The sequence below is a fragment of the Simochromis diagramma genome, unplaced genomic scaffold, assembly GCF_900408965.1.
Source record: "Simochromis diagramma unplaced genomic scaffold, fSimDia1.1 OVJJ01000603.1, whole genome shotgun sequence".
NCBI classification, from domain to species: domain Eukaryota; kingdom Metazoa; phylum Chordata; class Actinopteri; order Cichliformes; family Cichlidae; genus Simochromis; species Simochromis diagramma.
Genome location: NW_024387414.1, coordinates 25,416,864 through 25,444,432, shown reverse-complemented (window position 1 = coordinate 25,444,432; position 27,569 = coordinate 25,416,864). Strand labels below are relative to the sequence as shown.

Sequence of the window (27,569 nt, the reverse complement as noted above, 5' to 3'; positions counted from 1 at the left end):
TGAAAAAAGTAATCAGTAACTAATTACCGATAACTTCCCCAAAAAAGTAATCCCGTTACTTTACTCATTACTTATTTTCAAAAGTAATTAATTACTTAGTTACTTAGTTACTTTTTAAAAACACAATTTACAACCTGAATAGGTGATAAAGCGATAGATCTTTCAGCCCAATTCTACTTTTTCTGCATAATCCATTATACAAAATGTAATCAAATGGAAAAGTCTCTTTTTTAAACTTGTTTTATTAGTTTTAACTTTTTAACTTTATGCATCAAGCAAAAATTTAATTATATGCAACATTCTCTGACTGGAAGACATTTGTTTAACATTTAAACTTATTTTCTGCATATTCTAGCACATAATTTTTTTTTGTGTTTACACTCAGTCTTTCAAATAGATGCAAGTAAAACACAGCAGAAAATAAATAAAGTCAAAGACTCAGCGGTCCTTTTGCTCTATTTTCACCTGTAAAGCAGGAGTGAGGTTAGGCGGAGGTTTACCCTGGTGCAGGTGTGCCGCGGCGGTCAGTGGAAGAATCCGCGAGTTTCTCTGTGAGTTTCCCATTATGTCGTAGCGCACTCGGTGCTCGCTTGGAAGTTTAGGGGGGGGGGGGTTTCGCTGTAAAAAGAAGTTTTCTTCCCACGCACAACGGAGACTAATGTTTTTTTTTTTATTATTATCTCTTTTATTGGGACAGCTGTTGAACATAACAGTAGTTTGCCTTTTTACATTTTCTTTGCTGTCACCTTTTAACTTATAATTAAAAAATAAAGAAGACAGAAAAAGAAGAGAAAAGAAAAGAAGAAGAAAAAAAAAACAAAAAAACAAAAACAACCCCCCCCCCCCCAAAAAAACAAAACAACAACAAACAAACAAAAAAAAAACTAGGGTTAGGTGGCAGCAGGGCAGGTAAGTTTACGTAGTACTCAGGGTTGTAACATCATACACAAAATCACACCTCATATGCTTAACATAGTCTGTCCATTTAGACCATATTCCGTAGAAGGTATCCCTCTGAAGTTTAAGAGAAAATGACACTTTTTCCATCGTATAGATCTCTTGTACAGAATGTATCCAGTCTTCTATCGTTGGTGGTTCAGGCTTAAGCCATCTTCTCGTAAGAGGCTTTTTACTTGCGGCCAGAAGGATATACAGGAGTCTTCTGTCGTTGGAATTCAGTTTATCCACTGGTACATTGCACAAAAATATGGTCTCAAAAGTTGAAGGAAAAACAAATGAAAAAACATTTTGTAAATGATCATGGATTAGAGACCAATACTGGCGAATATCTTTACAGTCCCAAAAGATGTGGAAATGGTTAGCTCCATCTCCCCCACATCTCCAACATTTATCACGGAGACTAATGTTTTTGTCACTTTTTATGGAATCAAACTCAAAATAAGGTCAGTACTTCCACGCTTTAAACGCTGCACGCTCATACTCTCTCCCGCACTCGATATATGATCCACTGTTGATCTGCACACAGCTGTTGTCACGAACGTCGGACTCGCTGTCATGAGACATTCTCGCAAAAAAAATCATGGTTTTAGTAACGCAGTAACGCAGCGTTCCTACGGGAAAGTAATGGTAATCTAATTACCGTTTTTGCAATAGTAATCCCTTACCTTACTCGTTACCAGAAAAAAGTAATCAGATTACAGTAACACGTTACTGCCCATCTCTGCTCACCTCTGACTGCAGTTGTTGTCCATGATGCTGATCAAAAGCTGAAATTATACTATTGATTTTATTTATTATGCTACTGCTGTGTTTGCTCCAGAACAATATGAGCCCCAAAATATCTTCACTGGGACCTGTCATACAGTTGATATGCCCGTGGAAGTAAAATGAAGCGCGATGAATTCAGAAGCATGCTCACACATTTTGCTAAAAAAAACAACAACAAAAACAAACCAAGACAAAAACAAAACAAGCAAGAACATCCCACTATTATCTCATAAAACACATGCTCATGTACTGATTTCTTGTGGTCTCATGCACAACTCTAGTGTATCCAGCATTAACACATCTTTGGACTTCATGCTCAGAATTCCAGGGTAAAGTAAACAAATGAAAGTTGAACTCCAAATCTTTTATCTGCTTGATTCACCGTGGAATAAAGCGGTAACAGGCTTCACCTGCACATGAAAATCAACCTAATTCGTAAGTTCACTAAGGAAGCTCTCATCTGTCTGCTTTCCTGGGTCTTCTTTCTGACAGCCTTCTTCTAGCCAGTCAGCCTCCATTCTTTGTGCAACCCACCTTTACCCAAACTCCATCTCATACAAGGATCTCAGAGCTCCATCCAAGCCTCCATCTTTATCTTGACCACCACCAGCATCTAGATTCCAGGGTCTCCTGCCCTAATTCCTGTCACTGCTGGGATTCAGTCTCATTGTGCTGAGCCATATGAGTCCAATCACCAAATAGCTTTGAATTGAACTCTATATATTAGTAAATCGCGCTCAGTTCCTTCTTATGATACCTCCTTATAAACTGCCTTTGAAAATAGTTAGTTCGTTCCACTCTTCACGTGTACACCACTCTGTGTTGGTCTTTCACATAAAATTCCAATAAAATTGATTCATGTTTGTGGCTGTAATGTGACAAAATGTGGGAAGGTTCAAGGGGGCCGAATACTTTTGCAAGCCACTGTATCATGAATTCAACCTGTCCCAAGCTGCAGTTTCCAACTACTAATGGCTTTGACAAAATCGCATAAAAAGCACATGCAACAATAAAAACATTATGATCCAGACACATGCTCTGTCAATCTGATCGGGCTGTTCATAGCACTTCCTACATTGGAATAAACAACATCACGTTGTCAGCACAAACAATCACATGTCTGTCATTACCTGCGAAAAAAGGAAGTGACATCATTTTCATGGGAAAGGTAGTTTTTTTTGTTGTTTGTCTTTTTTTCCTCTCCAGGAAATGAAAGTCATGTTTGACTTTCATTTCATTTGCTAATGAAAGTCATGTTTGACTTTGTGCCTCTTTCTGTATTGTTCCTGGGATGCTTAGGTTTGATTGCACTGTTGGAAATAGTTTATTTTGATGCACATGCTGTTTTTGCAAATTGTGCACAATAATATCCATTTTCATGTTTTGCTGCAGTTAATAAAAATTAGTGCATCTCAAAAATGAAATTTAAAGACACTGTGCATTTTTTTGCATTTGCAATTTTGAGTAGAAGAATGTGTAAAATCAAAAACAATTTTCAGTTTCTTTGTAGTTTATTGCACTCTTTAGCAATTTATTTAGTTACTATGGACTTAATGCATACATATTATTAAGATTTAGGATATAACAGTTGTAATGATGCATAGAAGCTTGAAATGCTCAAAAAAAATGGCACTACAGCATGTAAAAATCTAAAGATGAGATCTGGTGGTTCTATGTTGGGCTTAAAAAGGTTAAATGCCTGTAGTAAGGAGCCTGTTAACAGAGATAAATTGATCAAATTTTAAAAAGGAGTTATACCATTAATTAATGCTATGACTTCTTTGAGCAGTCTTGTAGGGATGGGGTTTAATAGACATGTTGATGGTTTGGAAGAAGTAATTATTGGAGTCAGCTCGGAAAAATCAAGTCCTCTCATTTTAAGCTGTGTTGGTAATTTTGTGGAGCCAGGAGTGTGAGCATAGCACGAGCCACTGGGTCCAAGTCCTCCACCACATCTGACACCAGTTCCACAGACAATTCCAGGACAAGTCCCCTTGGCATCCATCTGGTCTGACCTGTCCATCCTGTTGCTCCTGTTGAAGCTCTGCTGTCTTCATTCTTGTGCCACTTCTGCACATGCTCTGTGACTGCCCGACTGCCGTCACCTCCCATCTTTTACAAAGAGTGAGCACATGTGATGATTTCTTTGATTAAGATGGGGTAGGACATAAAAACCTTTTAAAATAAAAGCATGCAAAAATATATACAAACATGGTCTAAGGAGCTTGGAAAGAAAAGCGTCTGGACTTCTTTAAGTTGCTTAAAGACTTTTCACCTCTCATCTGAGAAGCTTCTTCAGTTCTAAAGTGAAATGGTGGAGAGTCCCAGATTTAAGCTCTGTGGGAGTAACCCACCAAGAGGGACAAAGGACCACCTAATGAACCTCTACCTAATCACACAAGCCAAGATGTGAGAACAAGTGTAGGTCACAATCATGCAAGGTTTCGGGTGAACTCATTGTGAAACCTAGCCCCACCCTGTCATGTGATTTATGAGTTTTCCTAAACAGAAACTTAACAGCATAGTGTATGCTGTACAGTGTAGCGAGGAATGCTCAGACCAAACAGCCACTTCATAAACGCATGGCACAACATAGAAGAGCCACCTCCACGGGACAAGACTCAGCTGTCCATCTGCATCTAAAGGACGAAGGTCCCTCCTTCGAGGATGCCAATGTTCACATTTTGGACAAAGAATATGGTTTGAAAGAGGAATGAAAAAAGCCATCTATGTCCACTGTGAATGACCATCTTTGAACAGAGGCAGCGGTTTACGACACCAACTGTCTGCCATCTATGATACAGTGTTGAGATCCCTTCCCAGACACCTTAATGCCCACTCACATCCTGGGCCTTTTGGCTTCAGGAAATCACATGATAGGTGGGGCTAGGTTTCACTCGAAACCTTGGCTGATTGTGACAAACACCCGTTTTCACACCTTGGCTCGTGTGACCTTAGAACTGAAGAAGCTTCTCAGATGAGAGGTGAAACGACTTCAAGCAAATTAAAGAAGTCCAGACGCTTTTCTTTCCAAGCTCCTTAGACTACGATGACCTGGATGACTGAGAACCTTCACAGATATCTACAAACATGCATAAAACCATACGATAAAACCAAACCAATAAAACACACTAAATAAAACATTAAAACCACTTCCACCCCATAACAAAATGTTGAGGAATATGGACAGTTTACCTATTACTGTCATTTTCTTAAGGTTTCAGGTCTTTAAATCGATTTTTTTTATTCAGGAATCTGGTCTTTTTTCTTAAAACTTAATAAATCGATGAATCACTAGGGATCGTCTTAATAGACTTCATAATGTTCTTGAATAAACAGATCTACTATTAGTGCGTTTCATATGGGGACTTCTGAAATTTGATTTGAGAGTACTCTGGGAACTTGTGGTTTCTGTTTAAAAAAAAGAAACCGTTTCTTCTTTCAAATCTAAGGTAAGATCCACTTCGTTAGATCTGTTATGCTATTAGATGTGACAAAGTGACATGACAAAATGAAAAGTAATTTAAAAAAAACAACTAAATGTAAAGTTAAGGGGTAACAACTTTTCAAGACTAGTTGTCTCCTAGAAGATATATATATATATATATATATATATATATATATGTGTGTGTGTGTGTGTGTGTGTGTCTGTCTGTCGGTCGGTCGGTCGGTCGATCGATAGATATATAAAAATAAAACCACAAACACACACACATCTTTATGTAAAGTAGATAAAGGTGTTATACATATGTGGAAATATGTAGGATCTTTCTCTGGCTTAGGGCCAATGTGCTAGCAATGACAAATGTAGCTTAGACAAGAAATGGCCTGATGTTGGACTGCATGACTAAATTAACCAGTTCCTCATTTTTACCAGAGAATCATTGCTCAAGTTCAGTGATCAGTCATTCCAGAAAGGAAATACAAATTTCCTTTTAAGATCCTCTAACTCGGAAGAACAGCTGACCAACGTATGTCCTCCACAAGTCAATTCCAAAACAAATCCATCTGTAGGTATCTGTGTAAACATGCTGTTACAGACAGGAGAGCCTGGAAAGCATCATCTTCTTCTAACTGACAAATGTGGTGTACGTGTGGTTTGATGGAGGTGTAAAACACTGTAAGAATTGCTTTGAAAAATATCATGCACCATAGGAAACTGCCTTTGTTGTGGCTTTCTACCATTTCTTCATGGTCTCGAAATAATCTAGCTTGCCTCCCCAGCATGCAGGTCACTGCCACAACACGTTACAGGTGCTCCCTACTTTCATGTATTTCAGTGAAACTTGCATTTTCTATCTGATGTAAAACACTGCCTGAAACAGACTTGCTTTAAAGTTGTTTCAGGAAACTACATGTTTTTTAAAGAGGTCAATGTCTTTATCCAATTCTTAACTTTAAACCTTCCTTAGGACCTAAAAATAGCCCGTGGAGGGGAAGGGGGGTCTGCAGTTTTTCATACAAGTTTAACATTTCAGTGGTGAACTTACATATGGCTGTAGCTCAGGAGGTGTAGCAGATGAGATCTACTAATCAGAAGGTTGGTGATTCAGCCCCTGGCTGCTTGGGCAAGATGTTATCCTGAAGTTGCTCTCCTATGCAACTGTTGGAGGGTGAATGTTAGAAAGTAACCTAAACAGAAAAGGTGCTTCTTTGAGAATAGGTGAATGGGGAATGCTGTATAAAGCTCTTTGAGTGCTCAGCTATGAAAGAACTATTCCAGGTTTGTCCTGATATGCTGCATTTGGTTACGCCAAACATCTCTACTTTGGCCCTGCCTGTGCAAGGGACATTGCTCCAGACATCTTGTGGTTTGTTCAGATGCAGTTTTTCTAAATCTAAGCCATGTTGCCATGCTCTTCTTAGAGAGAACAGGCTTTCTCTTTGCAAGCCTGCCAAACAAGTCAGTCCTTTTCTAACTGTGCTATCATGAACTTTAATATTTCACATGGTAACTGAGCCCTGAGATGTAGCTCTTGTTTGCTTATTGTCCCAATCTCCCACCCAGCTTATTTTTTAAGTGTTCCCATCTAAGCATAATTTTTTTTTTTTTGTATCTTTAGTGATTTGTTAATCACAGATGATTTGAAAGGCATCCTTATCTGAATTTATTGCTCTTACTTGTGATGGTATTTTCATATTCTTTTGGTTTTCGAAGGAAAAAACCACCAAAAACCAGTTGGCAGAAGCAGGGATGTTACTGCAGAGGTCACTTTCACGTCCTGAAAGTAAAAGGATATGAAAGCTGATGGGTCAAAAAGTCTTAGTTCTAAAGCTTATCAAATCACAAACACTGCAAAAAAAAAAAAGAAAGAAAAAGAAAGAAAAAGAAAAAAAAGTGTTGCATTACCACTGTGTTACTGGACTGAGAGCTGCATTTTTTAAAGTATTCATGTCAGTGTGAAGCAACTTTATTCACTGGCCAGGCTGCTACTGCAGATTTGTTTGCATGGGACTGACCACGTCCAGTTTTTGTATGCATTCAAAGTAATACGTTTCTGGAACAATTTTCAAACTTCCCATAACCATTTAATTACCTATACAGGACTCTGCACTTCACACATATTAGGTGCTGCACATGTTCTAAAGCCCTTTATGGCCACTTTGTCCCAAGTAAAGCTCTCTCTCTCTCTCTCTCTCTCTCTCACACACACACACACACACACACACACACACACACACACACACAAACAACACACAATCCGGGCAAGCTGTGCTTACAAACAAAGCGATATGTGGGTGGAATCATATCTCTGTCTAACGTTTCGAACAAAACACACGCGCGCGCGCGCACACACACGCACAAATCATTCACCATAGGGACAATTGTCGGTATATCCACTGCTACACCGCAAATAATAACTGTTGATAATAAATTCTGCAAATTGTATTTTCATAAAAGGTGCACAAATACGGTTTAAAACAGGTTTTTGTTGCAGCCTGGGTGTGACAGGATTAAAGGAACTGACCTGAAATGGCCACCAAAGTGACCAACCACATTAGGACCTCTTCCTTTAGGCCTCGCCCTCCACACGGCTCAGTTGATTCGCGCGAAGCATTCTGCTCCCAGGCAGACACCTGACAGTGCCAAGCTCACAGTAGGCACTCTCGCGCCTGCGATCTCTTATTTGTGCACGCCCCTGAGTTTTACCCTCGAGGATCTCATTTTCGCTCGTGATTATGGTTTTTTTTTTTCCTCGGGTGGATATGTTTGTCACTATTTCTTTCTTGGGGAAGTGAAAAGTTTCACTTTCTCTATGTGTCTTCATAGGTGTTCCTCAGACTGACGATATGAAGGGGAAAATACTTCTGGTCCTTTTGTTATTCTGGCCAGGTAAGATTTAGACCTTCACATTTTATAGGTGAAGTGAACTTAAGCAAAGGGTATATAAATCTGTTCCTTTAATAGGCCAGTCATATAACTAGAATTCCAGCACAGGAGGTCACATACTTGATGGCTTAATATCTCAGCTAAGGTTTACTGTGTACTTTACCACCTAGCTTTAAAAGGACAATTAATAATTTTGCCTGAATATAAGCACTGGACTCATTTGGAAGAAAGTGGTACAGAACTGTACACCAACATACTGAACTGAAGATTAAACTGATTGGTTCAACAGATATCTCTAAAATGCAGTAGACATAACACTCACTGAACACAAAAAAGAATTAAATAAAAAAAAAAAAACAGGTCAGATGTTAAAATGACTTTCTTTATTCCTTCAAAACCTATAATGAATATGTTCCTGCTTCCACTAGAGGGAGACGAGTTCAAATATATCTAGCATTAAATGACTTGGCTTCGTTTGTGGCTAGCTAAGCTCTACCATGTAAAACTAAGCTGCAATGAAGCTGTAGCCTGTGTCTACCTGCTAGTAAGAACCTTCCTTATGTTTCTCCACCAAATCACAGTGATGCTCATATGACATCAAAAGGGGCTTATCCCTCTGGTGATGAACAAAAAAAAAAAAAATGAAAAGAAGAAAAGTGAAACAGAAAAGTGCACAGGATAACGGTTAGTTGTACATTCACAAGGATGAGTCTGCACCTGCTTTATGATGTGTTTGTTAGCTGTGCTGCCTGCACTCTGTGGTTATGTGGCATTTAAAGATATCTGTGACATCAGCTCATGCTAAAAGTAGAATACTGGTAGTGACTGCACTGCGAAGCCGGAGTTAGATTAATCGGACAAATTTGATCCTTTTAGTTTACAACGGTGCTTTTTTTCATATGTCTTTACGAATGTCATTGACAGGTGTGTGCCCACTGAGTTTCCAGGAAGTACATGTCAAGTCAGGTGAGATGGCGGTACTGCAGTGCCCTTCTTACAGAGGGTACAGTGACGGAGATGCTGAGGTGTTCTGGACCAATCACACCATGGATGAAATAAAACTCTTCAACATGTCAACATCAGCTGAGCAGAGGCAGATGGGTGTGCTGGTTCATGGAAGAATCCTTGTCATTCTCAGAGCTTCAGTAAACCATCAGGGGAATTACTCCTGCTCTTTTCGGTAAAATTTAATACAATTCCCACATTAACGGTTTAATTATCTAAGACTGACATCAACCAAAGCCACAGGCCTCATTTATGAATAGATGTCGTGCCCACACTGATATAAAGTACTATTTCCTACACTACAGGATACCAGAGCAACTTTTATCTTGTGGTTATTTTTGAAAGCTTGTTATTGAACATCCTTCGGCACCAGAAAAGCGATTTTTATCTTTGTCCTGAACCAGGTTGCATTATGGTGTGAAACATCTATGTGACAATCATCTGAGGTTAGAAGAATCCAAAAGCACACCTGAGGATGCTAGGTTGTCGTAAATGCTAACATCTGCAAAGCAAAGATGCAGGGAGTTGAGGTCATGAACTTGGATGAGTTTAAATACCTGGAGTTAACAATTCAGAGCTATAGACAATGCACAAGAGAGGGAAAGGAGAGAGCACGGGAAGGGTGGAGCGGGTGGAGACTAGTGTCAGGTGATGTGTGACAAAAGGAGAACAGCAAGAGTGAAGGGGAAGGTTTTACAAGATAGGAGTGAGGCCTGCTATGATGCTTGCTTTGGAGACTGTGGAGCTGGCAAAAATAGAGCAGGTGTATGTTTTCACTGGACATGACCAGCATGGCGAGGATCACTAAAGTCATTCAGATTCATCTTCTCTGAATTGTAAAGAATCGCACTAATCCAACATTGAACTGATGGATTCAAAAAGAGAAAGAAATTAAACACTTTATATATTTTTTATTTTCTCGACAGTAATTCCAGCAGGCGTTCCTGGATCAACCTCAGAGTATACACAGTGGAGTCCAAAGAGTCTGGAAAAATGATCCAGGACTCTAAAACATGTTACACAGATAAGTCCTGCACTTTATATTGCCATGATGAAAATATTCTCTTTGATACCTGGAATATCACCAGAAACAGCACTACATGTCACAAGGTAAACAGAGCAGATTATGTGAATGAGATCAAAGCAGTGTTTTACTGTTTTTCCATATACAACATATGTGCTATGTTGTAGGAGGGCGAGCCATCTCCAAAAGACGGCTACTTCTCGAGTGTGAAAAAAGAGGACAGTGGCATCTATACCTGCACCTGGTCTTACCTGTATGATGGTCAAATATATAACATGACCTCTATGGTGAAACTTGATGTACAGCCAAGCGGTAAGCAAAACACATTCTGTAAATTTTTATTTTCAAAGACTTTAATATGTGTTTTTCAAAATATCAGCCTTTTTTCTTTTTTTAAAAAATTTGTGCAGAAATAACTAAGAAAGCAGTGATAATTTCACCAGAGAACAGCCAAGAATTTGATGTAGATTTAGGTGAGTTATTGTCTATATTCATACACCTTCACACTCTTGGCTAAAGCTTTAATGTTAATCATTAATAAAATCTGTGTAAACTCTGCTTTTTCTAGATTCAACAGTGGTGATTGATTGTAAAGCAGTAATGTCTTCGGACACTGATGACTTGTTCTGGTTAAGCGGCGATTCATTTGTGGAGACAAATAGCACTCTGCCCGTTTTCTTTAATTATACATGGTAAATATTTCACACACATATTATGTAACTGATATGCTTTATACAAACGTCAGCAGCTATCAATTCTGCTTTTAGAGCTGCCTCAATCATGTTGTTCATGTCCTTTTCAGGGTCAACAGCACAGAGGAAATCAGCATGACAGCATCTCTAGTCTTCAGACAAGTGTCAGAGGAGGATCTGTCAAAAAATTATACCTGTAAACTGCAATCTGACTATGAAACAAGCTTTGTCACCATCACCCTAAAACAAAACGGTATGGTCAGTTGAACACTTTGAGTCATTTTATAAATAAATATGTCGATGAAACTTGATGTCCAACCAAGTGGTAATAAAACAAGTTTAGTGACATTTTATTTTCAAAAACTTTAACGTGTGCTTTTCAAAAGGTTTTAGATTTTGGCGTTTTGTTTTTTTTGTTGTTTCTTTTTTAATAGAAACTTTTATACCACCAATGATCATTTCACCAAAGAAAAACCAAGAATTTGATGTAGATTTAGGTGAGTTATTGTCTATATTCATACGCCTTCACACTCTTGGCTAAAGCTTTAATGTTAATCATTAATAAAATCTGTGTAAACTCTGCTTTTTCTAGATTCAACAGTGGTGATTGATTGTAAAGCAGTAACGTCTTCGGACACTGATGACTTGTTCTGGTTAAGCGGCGATTCATTTGTGGAGACAAATAGCAGTCTGCCCGTTTTCTTTAATTATACATGGTAAATATTTCACACACATATTATGTAACTGATATGCTTTATACAAACGTCACAGCTATCAATTCTGCTTTTAGAGCTGCCTCAATCATGTTGTTCATGTCCTTTTCAGGGTCAACAGCACAGAGGAAATCAGCATGACAGCATCTCTAGTCTTCAGACAAGTGTCAGAGGAGGATCTGTCAAACAATTATACCTGTAAACTGCAATCTGACTATGAAACAAGCTTTGTCACCATCACCCTAAAACAAAACGGTATGGTCAGTTGAACACTTTGAGTCATTTTATAAATAAATATGTCGATGAAACTTGATGTCCAACCAAGTGGTAATAAAACAAGTTTAGTGACATTTTATTTTCAAAAACTTTAACGTGTGCTTTTCAAAAGGTTTTAGATTTTGGCGTTTTGTTTTTTTTTGTTGTTTCTTTTTTAATAGAAACTTTTATACCACCAATGATCATTTCACCAAAGAAAAACCAAGAATTTGATGTAGATTTAGGTGAGTTATTGTCTATATTCATACGCCTTCACACTCTTGGCTAAAGCTTTAATGTTAATCATTAATAAAATCTGTGTAAACTCTGCTTTTTCTAGATTCAACAGTGGTGATTGATTGTAAAGCAGTAACGTCTTCGGACACTGATGACTTGTTCTGGTTAAGCGGCGATTCATTTGTGGAGACAAATAGCAGTCTGCCCGTTTTCTTTAATTATACATGGTAAATATTTCACACACATATTATGTAACTGATATGCTTTATACAAACGCCGCAGCTATCAATTCTGCTTTTAGAGCTGCCTCAATCATGTTGTTCATGTCCTTTTCAGGGTCAACAGCACAGAGGAAATCAGCATGACAGCATCTCTAGTCTTCAGACAAGTGTCAGAGGAGGATCTGTCAAACAATTATACCTGTAAACTGCAATCTGACTATGAAACAAGCTTTGTCACCATCACCCTAAAACAAAACGGTATGGCCAGTTGAACACTTTGAGTCTTTTTATGAATAAATATGTAGATGAAACTTGATGTACAGCCAAGTGGTAATAAAAACAAATTTTGTAACATTTTATTTTCAAACACTTTATTTGTTCTTTTTGAAAGGTTTTAGATTTTTTTTTTTATGTTTGTTCTTCTTTAATAGAACCGTTTATACCGCCAGTGATCATTTCACCAAAGAACAACCAAGAATTTGAGGTAGATTTAGGTGAGTTATTGTCTACATCCACATACCTTCACACTCTTGGCTAAAGCTTTAATGTTAATCAGTTATAAAATCTGTGTAAACTCTGCTTTTCTAGATTCAACAGTGGTGATTGATTGTAAAGCAGTCACATCTTCAGACATTGATGACTTGTTCTGGTTAAGCGGCGATTCATTTGTGGAGACAAATAGCACTCTGCCCGTTTTCTATAATTATACATGGTAAATATTTCACACACAGTTTCTATATAATTGATATGTTTTGTATCTGTCACAGCTTTGAATTCTGCTTTTAGAGCTGCCTCGATCATGTTCATATCATTTTCAGGGTCAACAGCACAGAGGAAATCAACATGACAGCATCTCTAGTCTTCAGACAAGTGTCAGAGGAGGATCTGTCAAACAATTATACCTGTAAACTGCAATCTGACTACCAAACAAGCTTTGTCACCATCACCTTAAAGCAAAAAGGTATGAATCATCATCGCAGAATAATCTGTATTTTTTGTTTGTTTTTCAATAAAGGGTGTCACCGTCATTCTGACCAAATAAAAGTGTCTTAGTGTGTTGTTAATGTTCTGATTACTCTCCATTACTCCCTACAGCTGTTTCACATCTCGCCATGGGTTTATGCATTTTTCTCACTGTGTTGGTGGTATTACCAGTAGCTATTTATACTATGTTTAACATCATTCTTTGGCTGCAAAGAAATCTTGGCTTCTACCACAGAGCCCCAGGTGGGATACTATTTTAAACATGTGTTACAGATTCATATTTTTTTGTCATTTTAACAATAGCATTTTACTGAAGTGAACTTCAGTGTGATTGTTTGTTTTTCTTTGTTATGCTAAGACAGGGAAACTGCATCGTTTGAAGACTCGCTTCTAAACAGAAACAGCAGGAGGCCTTGAGTACAGGTTCATCACCAGGGGCTTACAGCTCTGCGAGGTTGTGTCACCTGAAATGGCTCCATGTTGCACTCCTCCTCCTTCTGAAAGAAGCTACGCCATTACCTGCCTGTCCCACAGAGAGCACCCAGAGATTTAATATGAGTATACAGGTAGAGGTACATTCAGAGTTTATTTTAGACACCTGAACATTGCCAGGTGCCAGGCATCCGCCTAGCAACAAAAAAAAATTAAACATATGTCTCTCTTTGTGATATATGGGCCTGTACCAGCTCATATAATGTTTATGGACAGCACACATACTCACACATTGCGTGAGTATGTGTGCAATGCATCTGCAGACATCCACTCATGTGACAGCCTCAAAGCTGCATTTCCCTTTACTAAGGAAAATGTCACAATGTTTCCAGAAAATGTTTAATGTGGTATATTAACCCTGGAGGTTGCTCAACTCTAATTCTGTCATGTATTTAACATGACTTACTTGCTTTAATTTATTGCATCGTAAAGAGCAAAAAGGTTGAAGTTTGTATTGCTCTGAAGTCATTTTCATGCATTATTATGCACGGACGCTCCTGGAGGTAAATAACTGGTCAGTTTTGCAACTGTTAATAATGTTCATGTTATGGCGGCTTATCAAACATATTGACTCAGCTTACTTTATGTGCAGGCATTTGTAATTTTTTAATAGTTGATATCATATTTTACTTTATTAGCCTTTCTACTCCTTAGGTTATGACACTGGTATGATTAATTTCCTTATCTAAGAGTAAGGATTAAGCTTGAAACTAAGATTTTTATCATAATCGATTTTTTATTATTTTTTCTTTTGTAGTGAATGTTATTACGGGTACATCGTTATTTAAAGGAGAAGTAAAACAAACAAGCAAAAAAAGCAATCATCGAGTCTTAGGAATGATATAAATGTTTCTTTAGCTTATTATATTTGTGTAGGTGTATTTTTATTATTTTCTTTTTTATAAAACATAAAACTGTGATGGTTGTCTTCAGGCTCTGATGACATCAACCACTGTGCCTTAAGACTCAAAATACAACATACATCAGGAGAAGCAATTGTAGAAGAAATTGTAGAAAAGGGGAAAAAAAATAGTGGTGGTTTTACAGAAACACTAATATCCATTGATATTCGTTCTTGGGTTTATGGAGTTCATTATACAAGTCCTGGTGTGACTCTTTAATAGTGGAAAGATTTACCTATACACTGACCTACCTAGTGTGTTTTTACTGATGAGCACAACTGCAGTAGGAGTAACAAATTAATCAATAAAATCAGATTTTGTAGAGAATAAAGATGTGTTGATTCCCAGCCAATTTGTTTATCCATTTATTATTGTCACAGTAAATGTCTCTCCTCTGTATGTGGAACCCCCCCAAAAATAATCTCTGCGTGGCATCTTACTGGATGTCTAATTTAATGTTCGTGTTTCTTTGTATTTATACATGATAAACTCTGTGACCAAACTTTATGCCCTTCACCATCTGCCAATGTAACATGTACTGCTTTTAATAACTGTGAGACTCCAAAGTTAACATATCTCATTGATGTTGATATCTGGACTCTCTCCTGCTCTGCTCACTTCAGGTGAGACAAACTAAGACTTGCGGAGAGGGACTGGGTGTGTGTTGTACCTTTATTGCAGTTTATTGTTTCATAACAGCATTTTGATTATTTTGTAAATGATTTAATTGCTAGCCACATGTTTAGTGAGAGCTGTTAATTATAGATTAAATTTTCTGTCAAAAAGAGCATTTAATACGTATTTTCATTAGATACTTCATAGAGATGGAAGTTACTCATGTTTAACTAGGAAAAGAAAAGTTTTCAGGAAGCCATTATATTTTGCTCTGATGTCAGTTACTTTATGTGTTGTACACCCTTTTTTTGAAGTCCTATATAAAAACTATCGTTTCTATAACTGATGTCCGACCCATTTTTCGGGCTAAGTGGATTTGCCACAACAGTGTGCAACACTATACCATTATACCAAAAATACCAGTACTTCCACCAGTAACTGGGACAGCTCTGTTACTAAACTGAATCCCACTTGCAGTGTTGTCTTTCATCAACTACTTGGTATCAACTGCACTGCATGAAACACACATTCAGTAATCTGGGGGGGTCATACATATTGGCCAATCAATACATTTTACTACTTGCCAGCAACTTACTTATTATACATGCAAAATTTAGAGAGCATCAAAGACCACTTTTAATATGAGAATCAAAAGAAAAACAAATGGCCCTAATCTTTCAGGATTTGGATGAATCTCTGCAGAGAGTATAAACATGCACACTGGACAGCTCATCCTGCTACTTTGTATCAGCAGTCACATCATCAGTAAAGACTAGTTACCTGGTTCCACTGACAATGGCACCAGGTAACATACCATAACATAATCTCCACAAGTCATGAGGCTGCAGAATGTGTGTGGAGGACAAAAGTGCAGACATACGGGGCTGAATGGAACTGAAAACTGTTATTTGGCTGAAAGCGGTAATTCCAATAAAGCAAAACACAAAGTTCAAAAGCAAAGTGAAAACAATAACTGTAAGGGGGCTGTAAGGGATGTAAGTGTGTAAGAATGCTGCAGAACACGATAAATTATTGTTGCATGGTTTGCTGTCGTTGTGTTTCCATTTATAACGATTCTCTCTTCCAGACTGCAACTGCAGGCCTACGTTTAATGTTTTTGACGTATGGCCTATTTATTTATTTAAAAATAAATAAATAAACAATCATTTATTTATTCCTGTCTATATGTATGTGATTTTCTGATTACAACTAGCATAGTGCGCTTGTTCTGTTGGTGAGTTACACGCAGCAGAATATCATCTCTTATTCTGCAACCTTGCTTCATACTGCATGGCTCTTAGCAGAATGAGCATTTATATTGAAATGAACTCTGTTTCGCAAACAATGCAACTTTTGCAAATCACCTGCAAAACTTACCACACTAACGACCCGTTTTTTAATAGTCAAATGGGACCACAAGGTGGCAGTAAGTCACTGGATGAATGCAAATAAACCTTAGAAGATCATATAAGGGGCAGAATGCTGTTCTTGTGTAATGATGACTTCACATTGACAGTGTTTAAATTAATCTAATGATTGTTTATCTGTTTATAGCTATAATTGTTCAAGCTCATGGGCATTAATTTCTTCCACACAAACCCTCTCAGATATGCTGATTATCGCATTTAGTCTCATGTACAACATCAAGAAAAATGCTGTCATTTCCAACCTTCCCTGCAACAGATTAAAGACACAGTACAAAACAGTGCCGTTAAACATACTCTGTAAGAGTAAAAAAGGAAATTCAACTCAAATGCTTCAGGAGTGGGAGTTGGTGTGGTTCAACATGTTGTGGATACAGAGATGCTCTTCTGCATAACTTGGTTAACAGGAGGTAATTTGAGCCGTTGTTGCCTTCCTATAAACTTGAAGGATTCTAGCCATCTGCCCTCCACACACCAATAAGCCATTTTAACCCAGGATTGCACCATTGACATCCAGGAGTCCGAGTTGCAAGAAAGGATTTTTATTTTATATTCGTGGTTATGGTACATGAAGGTTAGCTATGGCAGGGGTTTCTAAAAAAGGGGGGGAAAACCCATTACAATAAAAATAAGGACTAAAGGTCAAGGTAACTGGATTCAGACACTCACATTACAATCCCATTAAGAAGGTGAATTATCCACATTTTGCTGTACAAAAAAATGCAAATATATATTTTAAACAAGCATTAAGATGGTACTCCAACACAAAGAATGACAGTATCTCTACCTAGGCAGCCGGTCAGTAGTCAAACCTTCATCTTGTCTCTGTAGATCAGGAATATTGTTCCATCTCCACTTAACACTGGCACACAACACAGTGCATTAAACAAAAGTCACATTAAACACTGAAGTTGATTACTAAACCCTGAATAAGGGGAGGAAACTATCAGGTAATTCTACAGGTAATTAGACTAATTAGTAAGTAAACTAAAAGTGTGAAAAAACTGAGTAATTAAACAATACAGTCAAACTCATGTTCAGATGATGTACACTAGGCTAAACAGGATGGACTAGTTCCCAACAGCTCTCTGCTTCTCCCTCTGCCCGAGAGCAAATCACACCAGCCTGTAAGTATAAATACACTGAGTAATGTAGTTGCAATAACAGGATTTTTTCTACAGCACTATTCAGAATCAGAATTTCAAATAAAAGAAAACTCTGGGTAACCATTGGAAATTTGAGCCGATCAAGGAAATTCCTCATGGGGTGTACTTGCAAGTCTGGTAAAACTGTTGCATCAAGTGTGCCTTGTCTAAGTGAACTTAGTCAGCTCTGTTAAAATGTCCCCAAATGGAAAGGTGTAACATCACATGGAACATCTGGGGCAATACCCAGTGGGCAAGAAATGGGAGAGGCCCACTCAAAAAACTGTCAAAGAGGCTCTTCCTCTATTGGATTGTTATATTCATAATTGGACACATAAAAGCTCCATTATATGTGTAAGTCATAGTTCTAAGTCATGAACCAAATCCTAATCCTTTTTATAAACTTTTAGCTGTTATTTTAACTCCACTGGTTATAACAGGAACCTGTTGTGAAACTTTTGATTGCAGAGGGGTATGCTGGGAAATAAATTGCATATACTTCCTGACCTTGTTCCCTGCCATCTATGCAACATGCCCGCAAACTGTGCAACAATTGTTTTGTTTTGTTTTGGGGTTTTTTGTTAGGCATGTGTATCGTTTTAAATTATGTATCGCGAAGCAAATCAATAAAGTGGCGCTAACATGGGGAAGAAGAACCCACCGGGGCTTTGGATCTGAGTGGTGCTGTCGCTGACTTTGCTGAGCGCAAGGACTGAAAGATGAAACTGTTGCAGGTGAGTAGTTTTCTGTGTTTTTGTGAAGGATTTAAACATGACTAATGCTAAATAATGCGCTGAAATTATGCGCTCATACGGAAATGCTATGCGTGTGTCATTAGAACCTAATACACTGGAAATGATCGTTGAATAAATGAGTATGCTTGTTTGTAAATGTGACCCCATACAGTCAGTCTGTGAGGAGCTGTGGTTAACGGGTTTTCCTCTTTTGTTCTTTCCTTGTAAAGATCACAGTTTTCTTTGTGTCACTAAATGTGTTTTGGGGCCTTTGGCAGATTAGTTGAAAACGATGATGTGCGGTTAGAGCATAAGCTTAGATATATGTGTCCACTCCACTGACCTGTGACTGCAATTGTTGTCCACGGTGCTGATGAAAAGAGTTATGCTATTTTTTTCCAGTGTGCGTGTGTGAGAACAGTACATAAACACATAACTGCTAGTTGAAAGAAACAGTTTGGGGGGGGGGGGTTCACACCATGAGATTCATGTCACAGCGGTTACCACCTACCTGAAATGGTGTGAAAAAAACATCGTCCTAGCTTTCGCAATGACATAAAGGCTATGGGAAAAGGCACATGGTAGACTTGCGTTCTTGCAGTTTCTTGTAGTTTGATGTAAACGGCTTTAGGGGACCGCAGCAACACTTGTGGTGAAAAGATATCATACATCATAAAAGCAGTGAAGCTCGCGGGGCTGTTGCACCCGCAACTTGGGGCTTTTCCTTCAGTTTCTTTTTACCTCCCTCCCTTCTTTTCATCATTGCGCATTTTTGGTTTGGTTAATTCACATCTGGAGTACAGCAGAATTGCATCATCCGCTGTTTTCGACGCAGATAATGAGGGCTTGGAGTGCTCTGCCGAAGGATACCGCAATGATCCTGTCGTTGATCTTCATCACATTTTTATCAGGTAAGCGACTAATATCGCTAATTGTCATTGCCTCGGGACAGGAGGATATAATATGCTAATTATGTAATGAGATGGAAATTACGTGTAACACAGCAGAGAAACTAAAACGATCAAATATCAGCTCCTTAACTCTTACTTAACTGTAATAAACTAACAGATGGCTTTCATATCAGTCTGACCGAATCCTGATAAACTTGCGACAGTTTTAATTACAAAGTCATAAATAATGAGCCAATAAGGTTAGTTTTATTTACAAAACTCGTTTATAAGTCAGATTACAGTTTACGGATATAACTTTTTGACAGATCGTCCTCTGACACCTTCTGAAGATTAGAGATGTTGTTGTCCTTGAATTTGATCCTCTGCAGTGCTGTCCCTGACAAGAGAAGGAAAGGACTGAGACAGATCTAGAAGCAGACCTGTGCTGATTGTGGCCACATATAACATCAGTGTGACCCACAGAGGACCTGTGTGTGAAATATTTACTATGTATCATTATAGAAAAAAACTGGCAGACTGGTATCTGTCTCCACAAATTAATTTCCTCTTAACTAGAAAAAGTGATCAAAGTCTGACAGCATAGCTGTTTCACAATCAATCACCACTGTTGAGCTTAAAAAGCAATGCTTACACCGATTTGAATACCCATTAAAATTTAAGCTTTAGGTGTACGAATATAGACAATAACCCACCTAAATCTACCTCAAATAACTGGTTGTTCTTTGGTGAAATTATCACTGCTTTCTTAGTTATTTGTGTGCAAAAAACCCCCCAAAAACTATACCTATGGAAAAGCATATTTTCAAATGTTACAAAATAATCGGTTTTAGAGTAACTGATTCATTGATTTGTGATAATTTAATGTGTGACAGTTTATCTTTGCAGCTGGAAGATTTAGAAGCAAATGTAAGTATTTCTTAAGCCACAAACTCCAATGTTTCCCTGTGACAACACATTATTCTTCATTTAGCTGTTGTTTTCATTATTAAGCATTAAGTAAAATTACTGTGCTTAGAAAAATAGACATAGAGGGGAAAATGCAAAATATATTTTATCTAAATAATAATAATCTTAATATCGATATAACAGATAGAAGAAGCAGAGTATAGTACACCAGTATCACACCCTATCTAAGAAATAAGCATTTGAATGTGTTTTGCATCACTGGCTTGCTAATTACTTTATTTTCTTGCTCCATGCTCAGTTCCGTCAGCTGCAAGATGTTTGTCTATTTTATTGCACGTATCATTGCATTCTCCGTGACACTGCCAGTTATGGTTGGAGGGTGCTTATCTGGTATAGATCACCTTTCATCTTCAAATTTCAGACTCATAGCAAGCATGATTATGTTGTAGTGCCCTGTAACCACTAAAAAAGAGCATGCACGTACATACATAAAACAGCGGTTTAAGTCAAGGTTTGCCTTTGTGACTAATATCATTTTATAAATGAAAGTGATGACATTTACTAATATATATGAGTGACTGATGCTTCTCTATGGTATCGCTGCAATTACAGATAATTAAACAACAAAACCTGTTAAGCTATATAATGACAAAAAACACGTTGAAACATGTTTTCTAGTAGAACATGTTAGAGTGTGAACACTGGGCTCATGCAAAGTAATATTAACTCAGTTTTTGCTCAGAGTAAAAAATGTCATCAATCGTTCAGGCTCTGCAGAGGACTAGGATCAACACCTAGACCAGATGCCCCTCGAGGGCCGGTGCCCTTCAGTTTTAGATGTGTACGTGATCCAACACAGCTGATTCAAATGGCTAAATGATCTCCTCAACATGTCTTGCAGTTCTCTAGAGGCCTGGTAATGAACTAATCATTTGATTCAGGTGTGTAGACCCAGAGTGAGATCTAAAACCTGCAGGACACCGGCCCTCGAGGCCTGGAGTTGGGGACCCCTGACCTAGACTGTAAACGATTCACTAAAGCATAGCCAATAAACTGCACAGCAAAACTAAATCTCTAAATCATGTTGTTCATTTTGTTCATAATGTCTGTTGATATGTTGGCTGATAGTGAGACAGAGCAATGAGTTTACGTGCAAGCTTTATCGATAGGCAGGAAGCACATGTTCCCCGGAACTTTAAAAAAAAGTTTTAAATCAGCCAGATTTCTGTCTGATATACTCAAACATTTTGTTCAAGCAGCCCTTGAGCTAGTTCATGTTATAATTTTAATCAATGACACGCTGAAATTATTTCACTTTGCAGGTGTCTGTCCCCAAAGTACCAAAGAAATACGTGTCAAGGAAGGGGAAATTGTGGCAGAGTTCTTCAAGGAGTGTGATCATAATGAAACACTCTGGAGAAGTTTCACCAAGCAGGGGATGCATCTACACAACAACACGCCTGCAGCTGAGCACAGGCAGATGGGGGTGATGGTTCAACAGGGAATCCTTGTGATTCTCAGTGCCTCTGAGAAAAATGAGGGAAACTACTCATGCTTTCTCAAGTAAGATACAAGCACTCCTACAGTAATAACATAACTGACCTTATCATATGTTAAACTTTCATATTTCAGTGTATTTTCTTAAGCACGTGCATTTTTAATCTATGAGTCATTCAGGCAGTGATTTGTTTGCAGCAGATATCTCATTCACAGTTTTTAAAGAAGTAGCAGTATTTCAGGAAACTGTGTTTCCTCTGCTACTGCTGTGTGTCAGCAAGTTCATGGATGTGAAATTACAAAGTGCAGACTGTATTTAAAGGATGGAATTAGCTTTAAGCTCTGAATATCTCTGTGATAACACTGACAGGAATTCCAGCAAGTAGATTAGCCTCAAAATACACACTGAGCAGATCCAGAGAGCATGAAAATGGACGGTGGGTTGTTTGGTACATGCTGCTATCCTGACCTAGAACATTTGGCAGTAAGATGCAGACAATTCAAATAGGTTAGGGAGTTCTGCTCCATCCTGATCGTAGCTGCCTATATTCAATGGTGGGCTAATGCTAAATTAGCACTGGAGGATCTGTACTGCCTGATCAACAGGCACATGAATGCAACTCCGAAGGCGGCTGTGATTGTGGCTCGTGATTTCAACTATGTGGAACTAAAAGCAATGTTTCCAAACTTCCAAATTGATAAACTTCCAAACAAGAGACAATAGTATTCCAGGTTTACTGTAACATCTCAGGTGCATACAAGGCAGTGGCAGTTCCACACTTAGGCAGGTCAGACCAAATCTCTGTGCAGCTGATCCCAACCTAAAAACCTCTGATCTGCAAAGCTCGAGATGCTACCTACAGGTCAGGTAACAGGCTGGCGTATAACAGGGATGGGAAGGAACTGAAAAAAACAAATCCAACAAGCAAAGTTAAGGTACAAACAGCGTATTGAAGAGATCTTAAAAAAATAGCAACCCACAATATATGTGCAGATGCATCAGGAGCATAACAGACTGTAAACACAGTAACCAACAGGCCAGTCATCATCCAGCTCTCCCCGACACCTTGCACAGTTTCTTTGCATGCTTTGACTCATCCAGCAGCAAAGAGACTGTACATCTCCCCTGGAGGAGCAGCACCAGTCTTTCGTCCTGCAGCTACACCAGCATAATAAAATGCACCACCAGATTGAGAGACAACTTCTTCCCCAGAGCTGTGATGATCCAATTCAGAAAGCTCAGAAAAATGCACAACCGGATTTCCAAAAAAGCTGGGATAAAGCTATATTTTATTCAAAGTAGAACATAGAAAACATTTATTCATTTGTTAAAACTGAAATGGTGGTAGGATGTTGCAATCATATTCTGCCAAAAAGACTTTCAACTTTTGTTTCATCTGACCAAAGAACAGTTTTTCACTTTGTCTCAGTGCACTGAAAAAGAGCTTTGAGTGAAAGAAGATTGTGGCGTCTCTCGATTATGTTCTTCTCTGCACGGTGTTGCTTTTACCTGCATTAGTGGAGCCCATGTAGTCGTTTCCATGGTTAATTCATTTTCAATCTTGATTTTCGTCCTTGTCCCTGGCACACAGAGATTCCTTCACATTCTTAGAAATGTTTGATGATATTATGTAGATGATGATACGTCTCTGCAATTTTAGGAGGGGACATTCTTCTGAAAATTGCAGATGTAACACTAGAAACAATTCATTTTCAACCTTTTATCGTCTCTCTCAATTTTGTTGAGACATATCATCAAATTCAATTTTCCTGAAAATTCACTCAAAATTTCACTCAAAATATTGGTTGTGTTTTCTGAGTTTTGTTGTGAGTAAAATAAATAAGGTAAAATAAAATAAGACAAAGATACATAAAATCACGAGTGTATCACAGGTCATCGGGTTTCTGTGGGTCAGAGAAGAGCCTCTCAGTAATCCAGCGTTAAAGGAATGGATTACTGAAGGTGAAGCTGAGAGGGATTTTTATACAGAATGCCAGATATGTTAGTTTCATTTCACTGTTTGCAGCACAAAACTTTCTCAGCTAATAATAAATCCTGATGGACAAATAGCCCGCTAAGTAGATGAACACCATTTTAAAAATTATCCTTTAAATCTTCTCTTACTTTCAAATTAATTGTTTTTTGTTTGTTTGGTTTTTTTGCTTGTTGCTCAGAATGAAAGTAAAAACTTCCTGTTACTGTTTTCTTTCCTTGGTAGGAATTCCAGCAGACGGTCCTGGATAAGCCTCAAAGTATACACAGCGCAGTCCAGAGACTCTGAGCAAATGAACCAGATCTCTAAAGAATGTTACACAGAGGAGCACTGCAAGTTGTATTGCCCTGAAAAAAATTTTCCCTTTAACACCCTGAATATCACCAGAAGCGGCATCACATGGCACAAGGTAAACAAGAGCAGATTATGTGAATGAGATCAAACTGTAAAATATTGTTACAGGGTTTTAATGTTTTTCCAAATTTGACAGCTGACTACTTAAAAATCGAGCTTATATGTTGTAGGAGGGTGAGTCATCACCAAAAGACGGCTACTTCTCGAGTGTGAAAAAAGAGGACAGTGGCATCTATACCTGCACCCGGTCTTACCTGTATGATGGTCAAATATATAACATGACCTCTACGGTGAAACTTGATGTCCAACCAAACAGTAAGAAAAACACATTTTGCAGATATTTATTTTTAATGATTTTAATACGTGCTTTTCAAAAGGTTTTTTTTTATTTCCACAGAAATAACTAAGAAAGCAGTGATAATTTCACCAGAGAACAAGCAGGTGTTTGAGGTAGATTTAGGTGAGTTATTGTCTATATTCATACACCTTCACACTCTTGGCTAAAGCTTAAATGTTAATCATTTATAACAACCTGTGTTAACTCTGCTTTTTCTAGGTTCAACAGTGGTGATTGATTGTAAAGCAGTTATGATGTCAGGCACTGATGACTTGTTTTGGTTAAGTGGAAGTTCATTTGTGGATACAGACACTAGTCTACCAGTTTTCTATAATGATACACGGTAAATATTTCACACTCAGGTCCTCTGTGGGTCACACTGATGTTATATGTAGTCACATCAGCTCAGATATGAATTCTGTTTTTAGATCTGCCTCAGTCATTTCCTTCTTTTCTCAGGGTCATCAGCACAGAGGAAATCAGAATGAGAACATCTCTAATCTTCAGAAAAGTGTCAGAGGACGATCTGTCAAAAAATTATACCTGTAAACTGCAATCTGCCTACCAAACAAGCTTTGTCACTATCACTCTAAAACAAAAAGGTATGGCCAGCTGAACATTTGAGTATTTTTTTTAAACAATTTAAAATATAAGTTAAGCATGATTAGGACAGATTGAAAAGGCATCTTTCACGTTATTACAATTAAATAAGAGTTAAGTAGCTGATATTTGATCATTTTAACCTCCCCATTATTTCCCTGCAGCTTCCCGTTCGTACATGTCTCTTGGTGTCTGCTTTGTCATCATTGTTGTGGTGACATTTGTGACTGTAGTTACCTATGTGAAGTTTAAGATTCACATCACTCTTTTCCTAATAGACACTCTTAAGTGGTCTGGCAGCATTTCAGGTGAGAGAAATGCTTTTTGTTTCTTTTTACCTGACAACACATGTTTAAGCATTTGTGCTTTTTGTGTGGGCTGCAGACAAAGCAACAACAGTGACGGAGTTTATTGTTCTTTGCTCAGATGGAAAATGCTATGATGCCTTTTTAATGTGTTACAAATGCGACACGGCTGGAGGATTAAATCCTAGCGACAAAAGATGGCTGGAGAGTGTTTTGGAAGAGAAATTTGGTTACAGTCTCTGTCTTTATGATCGTGACGTCTTACCAGGGAAAGGTATGGATTGAGAAGGATCCTCTGCAGAACTTTTACTTACATAAATAAAGATAGAAATTCATGAACTGATTTGCATTCTGAAATCTGGTTGTTTGCAGCAATCGCAGACGCTGTGCTAGACTGCATAGAGCAGAGCCGGGCGGTAGTTTTGGTTCCCGTCTCTCCAGACCCTGATCCAGAATCTGGCCTGCTGAGTGCGATCCACGAAGCCCTAGTGGAGCGGCAGACTCGCTTGGTTTTCATCACCACTGAGACATCAATGGCTTCAAAATCGGATTCCTTTCCAGAGGCTTTACAGCTTCTTAGTAAGGCTGGGAAGTGCATCACCTGGAAGGGCATAAGCTCCATGCCGACTTCCTCCTCCTTCTGGAAGCAGCTACGATATTGCCTTCTTGCACCACAGCAGGCGCCAACAGTAAAGCTTTTACCACAGACAATCCAGGATATTACTTCATGATAAAATGTTTAGCCAAGTCAGAATTAATAACTTCTATCTGGTCTTAACATATGAGTAAGTTTACACACGTCACCAAGAGCTTATATTTTGAGTTTAAGACAAATTAATATTTATGTTTGTTTTTTTTAATTTGGCATTGTTATTTTATTCTATTTAATCAATTTTATTCCTGTTTTTGCAAACATTTCTTCTGTACAGTATGACAATACCAGCAACTGTTTTAGTAAGCTACAGAGAATTTAAATGTATGAAGTTTATGTGTAAAATTGCTTCATCTTGTTGTGTTATTAGGCATCTTTAAATCAGCCTTTAGGCTGTTCCTCCTGATGAGTTCAGTCCAAGTACTGTTTTCATAATGTTTCAGTGAATGTAAATCCTAGTTTTCATCATACCATACTTGAACTTTTCTCATTTATTATTACCAATGCCATATCATCCTACTCTTTGTCCAGTTTTTATCTTCCTTGCTTGTACATACTGCTTGCACTTACTGAAACATAGTGCCGTGCCTTTTGGCCAAATATGTTCAAAGCACATTTCATCTTATATATTAATAAAATTAAAATAAATGTATTTTTATCCTACCTTATGTATGTATAGCCAGTATAATTCCAATAGTGCTGTCAGCGTTAATCTTGTTAAAATGAGGTTAACGCCATAACTGCATTAATGCGACAATTTTCCGTTAGCGAGTTAGCGCGGCTCACCCCGTGGGTGGGGCTGCATGGCACTAATGCATTAACGAGCTAACCACACTAACCTGTTGAGGCCCTGCAGCCCCACCCACCGGGTGATCCGCGCTAACTCACTAACGGAGATTTGCCGCGTTAATGCGGTTATGGCATTAACGAGATTAACGCTGACAGCACAAAATTCCAATTAAAGGACTGAATAAAAACACACAAAAACCTCTACTGCTCCCCTGTTTCTTTTAATAACTGTAATCCCAACACAATAATCTTATTGTCAGGTTGAGGTCTACAAAGGTGGTCATGAAATACTCTGAATACAGCCAGTGTCCATGAATTAGACCATTTTAAATTTTCTTACTGAGAACGTGGCATGTGTAGATTAGGGTAAATACTATCCACAATAAGCATCTAGTTAGATAACATGTTTCTAAGGTTTTTAGGGCTGAGTACAATAACCTCAGTTTTGTCTGAATTTAAAAGCAAGAAATTAAAGGTCATTGAGGTCTTTGTGGGGTGGCTGTAGCTCAGCAGGTCATCTACTGATCAAAAGGTTGGTGGTTTGATTCCTGCATGCCAGATATCCTTGGCCAAGATACTAGCCCCAAGTTGCTCTTTGATGCATCCATTGGAGTATGAATGCGTGTGAATGTTAGATAGAAAGCACTTACGTAGAAAAAAGTTTGCATGAATGGGTGAACGACGCAAGTTATATAAAGTTCTTTAAGTGCTCAAATAAAGTA

The 27,569-nt window shown here is 38.1% G+C and overlaps 2 protein-coding genes and 1 long non-coding RNA gene across 8 annotated transcripts; 2 read left to right on the top strand and 1 right to left on the bottom strand.

Moving 5' to 3' along the window:
• Positions 1-1,620: 1,620 nt before the first annotated feature.
• LOC120720896 lies at positions 1,621-7,809 on the bottom strand. Of its 3 annotated transcripts, none has more exons than XR_005693077.1 (4): positions 7,698-7,809; positions 6,850-6,950; positions 6,219-6,360; positions 1,621-3,840 (listed from the first exon to the last, which is right to left on the bottom strand). It is a non-coding gene; the product is annotated as an uncharacterized LOC120720896 (long non-coding RNA). The 3 variants fall into 3 exon arrangements; XR_005693078.1 differs by having other exon boundaries at positions 1,622-3,840; positions 6,219-6,331; XR_005693079.1 differs by lacking the exon at positions 6,219-6,360 and having other exon boundaries at positions 1,622-3,840.
• A 5-nt stretch (positions 7,810-7,814) lies between these two features.
• LOC120720869 lies at positions 7,815-14,996 on the top strand. 2 transcript variants are annotated; one of them, XM_040010708.1, is made up of 19 exons: positions 7,815-7,902; positions 8,000-8,062; positions 8,984-9,239; positions 9,991-10,174; positions 10,256-10,400; positions 10,499-10,561; positions 10,657-10,780; positions 10,891-11,033; positions 11,215-11,277; positions 11,373-11,496; positions 11,606-11,748; positions 11,931-11,993; positions 12,089-12,212; positions 12,322-12,464; positions 12,638-12,700; positions 12,795-12,918; positions 13,025-13,167; positions 13,302-13,433; positions 13,549-14,996. In XM_040010708.1, the coding sequence occupies exons 2-19, from the start codon at positions 8,020-8,022 to the stop codon at positions 13,605-13,607; spliced, it is 2,139 nt and encodes a 712-aa protein (XP_039866642.1). In that variant the 5' UTR covers positions 7,815-7,902; positions 8,000-8,019; the 3' UTR covers positions 13,608-14,996. The 2 variants fall into 2 exon arrangements, with proteins under 2 accessions (XP_039866642.1, XP_039866643.1); XM_040010709.1 differs by lacking the exons at positions 10,657-10,780; positions 10,891-11,033; positions 11,215-11,277 and having other exon boundaries at positions 7,879-8,062.
• A 3,278-nt stretch (positions 14,997-18,274) lies between these two features.
• LOC120720872 (interleukin-18 receptor 1-like) lies at positions 18,275-27,496 on the top strand. Of its 3 annotated transcripts, none has more exons than XM_040010714.1 (11): positions 18,275-18,502; positions 19,338-19,413; positions 21,642-21,882; positions 24,036-24,219; positions 24,335-24,479; positions 24,562-24,624; positions 24,721-24,844; positions 24,961-25,103; positions 25,266-25,409; positions 25,528-25,680; positions 25,779-27,496. In XM_040010714.1, the coding sequence occupies exons 1-11, from the start codon at positions 18,488-18,490 to the stop codon at positions 26,135-26,137; spliced, it is 1,647 nt and encodes a 548-aa protein (XP_039866648.1). In that variant the 5' UTR covers positions 18,275-18,487; the 3' UTR covers positions 26,138-27,496. The 3 variants fall into 3 exon arrangements, with proteins under 3 accessions (XP_039866648.1, XP_039866649.1, XP_039866647.1); XM_040010715.1 differs by having other exon boundaries at positions 18,276-18,502; positions 19,306-19,413; XM_040010713.1 differs by having other exon boundaries at positions 18,277-18,502; positions 19,306-21,882.
• The last annotated feature ends 73 nt before the right edge of the window (positions 27,497-27,569 follow it).